Below are 7,394 nucleotides of genomic sequence, written 5' to 3' on the forward strand. Positions count from 1 at the left end.
CACACACACACACACACACACACACACACACACACATCACATTTCCATTTGAAGCTCAGACGAAAGATTAGTTTTTTTTTTTTGTTTTTTTTTTGTCACTGCACAGCAACTTCATCTTGTTCTGCCTTCTTCGAACTCAGATACGTTTCCCTCCAGGGCAAAAGGATGAAACAATATTACAATTTGACTTTCAGGACTGAAAAAAAGTTGTGCAAAGTTAATAATTATACATGAAGACCTGCAATAGTAGTTCTTGCTACATTTTTTACAAGTATGAATACACACACACAAAGTAATTACAGTAAATGTGTTTGGTAGATGAGTTCTTTGTTGTGACAATGCTTCTTGGCAATAATTCTTATACAGAGCACTTGATTGGCAGCATCTGKGGGTAGAAGCTTAAAACAAGTGTCAATAAATCAGCAAAATGAGCTGTTTGGCAAAGACGATTTGGCAAAAWTTCCATGTGCACAACCCACATACTCAGCTCCACAGCTCATCCCACAAATACATGTTATATGTGGCACCATTTAAAAAGGAAATAAACAGACTTTTCAACAGTTTAAGATTTATTGCCAGGAAGCATTGTTACAACAAAGAAATCATCTACAAAACACAAATTTCATTACTTTTTGTGCTACACAGCTAATATTTTAAAACAATTACCTTATAAATACCAGAACAACATATCAGCCTTTATTCTGGAAAAAAAAAACATGTAGATTTTGGACACCAGCAACATGTTACATCATGTCTTCATGTCACAACCCTTTGGGTCTTGTTTTACTGTGTTTTCATGCTGCTGTAATAAATGTAAAATTAGGATCGGCCTTATCTTAGTGAACATCTTCGCAAGATGTTTATATGTTGCTCCCTCCCTGCAGATTAGCAGATTACTGATTTGACTTTTAAACATCCGCTAATCTTAAACGAGTCCAGTGAAAGAGGTCTGGTTTGTAGTGAAGTGGCAAACTGTTCTGTCACAGTGTCTGTGTATCTCCCTCTGTAAACATTTGAAATGCAGGATTGTTTACATGCAGTATTCGACATTATTCTGAACGTTGTCCTCTTGCGTTCAGGTTTCTTCAGCTTCTTCGACTCTACAGGATGTGATGGATGATAAAATTCACACTTGTGTTTAAAAAATCCTTCATTCCACAGTTGATAATCCTATCCTTAATCCACCACAGTTGAATTTAAAATGCTATAATTCAGTCATTAAGACTTGCGATGAAATTTGTTGAGGAGTATCTAAGAATGATCACATGCTGATTGTCTGTGCTAATCCCAGATTAAGCTAACCACTATTATTAATCTTATTTCAAACATACACATCTAAAATGAGCATATAGTACAGTTGTATCACAGAACAAATACAAAATGCAAGATCCTCACCCACTTGTTAATAATTTGGGGGTGGCACCTGCTGGGGCCAATCAGCGGTGCGCCCCCACCCCCCACCCCACCCCCCATTGGCTTAAATTAGAATCACTTCAAGGTTTTTGACAGGCTGTCTTTATGTTATATTTATAAATCCAAAAACATTGCAATTTTTTATAGAAACTGTTGCAGTGAAGGAGTTTAAATAGCCTGATAAAAACCAGACCTTCACTTTGCTTCGTTCAAGGAAGGGAAACTAGAATTGAGCGTAACTGCGCAGGAAGGCAAGGGCCAGGCTAGAGTTTAAATATTTGTCGCATATAATTTGCTAAGAAAATATGAAGAATTTCTATAAAATCATTAAACCAAAAGTCTAACAATGCTGATATGCTCCTTACAGATAAAAGAATTGATGTATTCAGCTTAAATTAGCAGGTTAGGATGCTAATGCTTGAGCTGTATTTTTTTAATTTTATTTTAACCATAAACAAAAATAAAGTTCTGTTCAAAGGTCCCGTCACACTATGATGTTTTGGATGACTTGCCTCTTTTGAAATACTAAATTATATTGTTTATATGATTGTATAAATGATATATAGTCATTACATTTTCACAAGTTAACACGAGTTGTTTCAAACGTTATAGCGTGACAGGGCCTTAAAATGAGCAAAGTTAGTTAATTTCTCAAGATAAATTATCTTTAGGGGGACTGTATGGCAGGTTGGTTCACTGAAGCCCATCATTTGTAAATAAACTGGAGCTGGAGAGAAAACAGTTTAAAGACAAGTTGACGCTCTCCTTTGCTATTCGTCCATGAACAATAAAGAATTAAAGGCCTAAATATTCACCGTTCTTTCCAGTTTTAGATCATCCATGTAGGAATATGACAGAAAACTCTGTTTCAGAAGGTTCTGTTCAGTCTCAGGCATCGTGATCTGTGTGTGGAGGAGGTTTTATGAACGACTCTCAGCTACCATACCACATACATTTTTAGTTCGTTATCTGTAAAACTGACTGCCATTTTTGTGTTGCTAATATTGATCAGCTGTGGTAATTTTCTTAAATTCAGGTTACTTTATTCATGACCTTGAGCAAATTTACTTTGCCGTGAACTTTCCTCCATACATCCGTACTCCACTGTTTGAATTGGAGCGACGCCAACAGTTAATCACTTATTTCTTCAAGCACAATATAAAAACAAATCCACTGGTTTCTGAGACATTTTAAGAGACCAGCGGTTGATAAGGACTGAAACAAAAAGTCAGAACATCATGTTTAAAGTTTGTTTCCTTCATTCATCCTCAGTAACAAACTGTAAAAATAACCTGAACTTCTGAGATGAATGTTACCACATTATGATTCTCACGCTGCTTCATGCCTTCSACGTGTACACACCTTATTCAGTGCGACAACGGACTGGAGCCTCAGAGTCCAGAACCAGGACTCGGGAGCAGACCGTGAGCCGTCTAATACATCTGACAATCAAGACAAACCATAAAAAGCAGCATGTGTGACAGAATGAAGGAGGGTCTTTATTAGACTGTAAGAATTGACTTTTTATTTTAAAAAAAACAGAGAAAACTAATTTTTCTAATTAAAACAAATAAATTTGATGATGAGGTGCAGTCTGGTATCTGTAGTATTCAGTGTTATTTACCTGTGAGGTCAAAGATCAGGCAGAGATCTCAGCTTTGTGAGATTAAAGTGATTTATTAAAAATAAAAATAAAAAGGTTGCTGATGGTGTTTTACAGTGTTTTCATGTGAAACAGACATGAGTCCATTTGCTTTTTTTTATTTAAACTTCCCGCCTTTTGCACGAAGTGTTTTTGAACTCATTAAAAACAATGCCCAACTTCTCAAAGTGTAAATGTTTTCACTTTATGAGGTTTACAGCTCGTCAGCTCAGGTCTGACTTCTTCATGGATTCAAACACATCAAATAAAAAATGATGTAAGAAATGCATGAACACGATAAAGTTCAGTAGCAAATGTTTCAATTGACATTTTTAACTAATTTCTTAATGTAAAAAAAAAGCACTTTAGTTTTGTGTGAACACTTCTTTCAGATTTCAAATACCTTTTATTGCACAACAAAAACATAAAACTCAACCCAAAAACTGCTAATTTGTCCCCAAATTAACCCATCCCACTCTGAACAGAAAACACAAACATTTGTGTTGCATGATAGAAAACTTCAGCAATAACCCTTTCTCATAAATTATTATTTTGYTTTAACAGATTCAGACATGGTAGCTAAAGTTAATCGTTACACTCGCTTTCTCCCAAAAGTAGTTCAAAACATAAAAACAAATATTAAATCACACATTCCCTCATACATATCTGATTGTTTCACCACAGAGTCAACAACAAAACACAACAAACAAGACTGGCTTTAAAAAGTAACTTCAGTTCAGTTAAACAGGATTAAACTGTTTATTTAGATTTATAGTTTAGATTTTAAGTGCCATGAATATTCAGGGTGGCAGGATTTCAAGCTAAAACGTCCTTTTTTGAACAAATTATTTCTGAAGGTAAAAGAAGACAGAAGATTTCTACATCAGTTTGACCAGTGCTTWTAAACTGAACACCTCAAATACAGCTGAATATTTGAGTCTCCAATCAGAGACAKGTTTTATGTTTGAAGACATTCCTGCTCCTTCCMTTCGAATAAACAACAAAAAACATCCATTAAACCTAATTAAACAAAAAGAAAAGGGTAGCACTTTATAACTATACCTTATTCAGTCRTACCTACTCATTAATAAATGGTTAGTTAACAATGAAAACATCATTAAGAATTATTCATACTTAATAAGCAATAAACACCTTTATTAATGGTTTAAATAAGGCTAAATAAGGTGTAGTTACTATAAAGTATAGGAAACAAGTTGCTATCCACAGCTCATTTTTACCTTAAGGCCCTTCATACACAACTCCACAGGGTTTTTGTTTTCAGCACAAAGAAAAATTCTCTTTCTAGTTGAGAGAAACTTCCAGTAAACATAAATAACCATGCTGCTTGACTTGGTGGCAATAATGTTGACATCATTAACTTTATATACTGGACCTCTGAGCAGAACCAGGAAGTTAAAACGAGACCAGCTTCCCATATAGAACTTGTGAAATAAGAAAAAAAAACTGGTTCCTGTTGATTCACCTTGCTGCTGCATGTTTAAATCTGCATTTTTAGCAGTAATTAGTTATTTCATGCTTAGAGAAAGGAGGCTTTGGTGGTGTGATGGTATTTTGGTATACTGCCGTATTAAAATATGGTGACAGTGTTTAAAARGAATAACAGTATGAGTCATGTGAGGTGATGCGCCAAATTTCCACAAGGCTGCTATGAAAACTGGGACATAAACATCCGAGACTCTTTCAGAAGGTGCTCCATAATGTTACTGATGGGTGTTCTGACCACCTCCGCTCATTCAGAAGACAAACACAGGAGGAGGTGGGAGCAGACCCCCACCCCCCATGCACCTCTTAAGTCCGAACAAGGTTTAAAATAAAGAAAAGAAACATAAATTGCTGGTTCAGGAAAAGGTGTAATGCTGACTCACACCATCAGGGACCACCATTTATTTATTTATTTATTTATTTTTCCTTTTTGAGACAAGGAGCTGCTTACTGCAGACAAGAAAATATCTGCAAACTTTATCAGCACAAAGACTGGCTAGAAGTATGCAGCAGCGTGGATACAGCCATGGTAAGAGTCCAATTATTTTGAAACTTAAAACCCTAAAAAGTCGTAGTTGGAAGTATTTTGATCTATTTGACATAAAAAAGGGAAAAAGTCATTCTGTGACTCCTCTCCTGCTGCTTTCAGATTGAGGGACAGCAATAGCCAACTTTTTTCCCCATGCCTCTCTGACTGTAGAATGTGAAGCTATGAATGTAAATGCTCACAAGCAGTCGTATCACTGTTGATTATTAATTACAGACCACCCCACACACCCCACCCCCACAATACCGTATATAACACGGTATAAACATGATCAATACCACCCAACCCTAAAAGAAAGGTCATGAGTGTGTGCCGAGGACAGACAAGACTTGAAGCTTCATGTTGCTTCTGCACAGACTCTGGTTAAAAAAAACCAACAAAAAACAAAAACAAAAACATGGCAGCTTCTGTAAACTGGGTCTAATGAGAAAAGATGGGGACCTTTGGTCTATTATATAGTCTATGGTTGACTTTTATGACAGTAAAATTAATCAATAGTTGACCAAGTTTAATATCGGCAGAGTTAGAATAAAGGGACCAGATGTACAACTCAGCTTAAAGAAATAAAGAGCAAGGGGCATCGGGGGTTTTAATCTCTGTCAACTTTACGTAGAGGCACCGAAAACAGAGCTTGTACAAATATCAAGTATGCAAAGCAAAAATCGGAATGTTTTTTCCCACCAAAAAGCCGTCTGCGTGTAGATGAGAGGCGCAAACGAAGCTGGAAAACTTTGTTTTCCTCCATGTTGATGTGAACAGGGTCAGAGCTCATCATGTTAATCTAACTCTGAAAATAACAATAATTTGGTGAGTTAATCTGACCCTGAAATGTGCTACCAGACATACAAACTGAACAAGACAAACAATAACTACATTGTTCCTGAAGGCCCATCCTGCAGTCTGTTTGTGTGAGCGGTTGTAGTGAAGGTGTGACTGGCAGTCAGACTGGTTCGTAACAAACACCATCACTTGGTAACATCGCTCCTGCTCTGTAGGCGTGGCACCCAGAAATCTCTCTGCGACAGTAACAAACAGCATATCCTTCACGGCTGAGGCACTTTGGTGTGAGAGCCACCACAGTGTTGTGCTTGCATTTATTTGAACCTTTTGCTGCTCTTCCTCCTCTGATCACAGKATGTGACGAAGACCTTTCCCCTCCTTTTCCCATCAGCCTCTCTGCCCTCCGACTCGAGGCTTCGACACGACCTCCCACGGCTGCCGGAGAGTCAGCCTACGCCCTGCTGGGGTTGGGGCTCTGCTTGCCTTCGTAGCCATATAGGAAAGTAGCCACGATGACCAGAATGGCTCCAAGGAAGAACACGCTGTATGTTGCAACAAACGCCACCGTGAGCTCCGGAAATACAATCAACAACGAAAAGGAAAAACCGACTGGTTGTTTTACCTCGTAGGGTCGAAGTCCTGCAGCCAGAAGTAGGATATAAGTGTGGACAGGATGATGGAGAGCGATGTAGCAAAGCCTTTCAGGATGTTGTCTGCATACTTGATGACCGCTGCTATGACCAGACCACCCAGAGCCTGGAGAAACAACAAACACACAGGCACAGATGGACAAAGGCCTGACCTGAAGGGGCCAACACAAAGTCGATTTCCACAAAAACTCAGTCTGTTATGTGAYATGTGACGGCTATCGTGCAAACCCGCTGTGTGTCAGGAGTAATGGTTACCTGTAGGGCTACGACGGTCCAGGTGATGGTGTTGTAGCCCTGAAACATCCCCGACTCTCTCACYCTCTCCCCATCGTAGGCTAACATCCCAAAGAGGCCAAACACCAGGCCAAACATCCCTGGAAACACACCAACAACCCGTTAGAGAGAGTTCTACTGAGAAACATTTAGTTTATTTATAGATGAAACTCAGAAAGAAAGAAATTTAATTATTTAGACTGACTGTCACCTGTCCTCACAACATGTAGATGGGCTTAACAAAAAAAAAAAACATGTTTCTCCTGAGAAGGCTAAAGGGTTTCAAGGTCAAACAGGACATCTTACCTATAGACTACCTGTCACTCATAGAACCAGTCCTTATATTTAATATCTTGTCATGGTTTAACTTTACAAAAACAAGAAAAAAACTCACCAGATTCATCAAACAGGCAGCTAAACTTATTGATACCTCTCATATGAATCTCACAGAACGTTGCAGCCGTGCAGTACAAAGGAAATCAAGCTGAATCACAAAGGACATTACAACTTATACCTTCAGGTAAATGTTTTAAATTACCCAGGGTTTCCCCTAGGATTTATTTTAATCGTGGTGGTGGTGGTGGGC

The 7,394-nt window shown here is 38.1% G+C and overlaps 1 protein-coding gene across 1 annotated transcript; it reads right to left on the minus strand.

The window, feature by feature from the left end:
* Positions 1 to 3,070: 3,070 nt before the first annotated feature.
* Positions 3,071 to 6,909, minus strand: LOC106511295 (UDP-N-acetylglucosamine transporter; the record flags this gene model as incomplete). The annotated part of the gene is given in 3 exon segments (XM_014000047.1): positions 3,071 to 6,427; positions 6,508 to 6,641; positions 6,791 to 6,909. Coding segments are annotated over 3 exon segments (344 nt in total), but the record flags the coding sequence as incomplete, so codon positions are not given.
* Between the last annotated feature and the right edge of the window lie 485 nt (positions 6,910 to 7,394).

This window comes from Austrofundulus limnaeus, unplaced genomic scaffold (assembly GCF_001266775.1).
Source record: "Austrofundulus limnaeus strain Quisiro unplaced genomic scaffold, Austrofundulus_limnaeus-1.0 Scaffold2652, whole genome shotgun sequence".
NCBI lineage: Eukaryota > Metazoa > Chordata > Actinopteri > Cyprinodontiformes > Rivulidae > Austrofundulus > Austrofundulus limnaeus.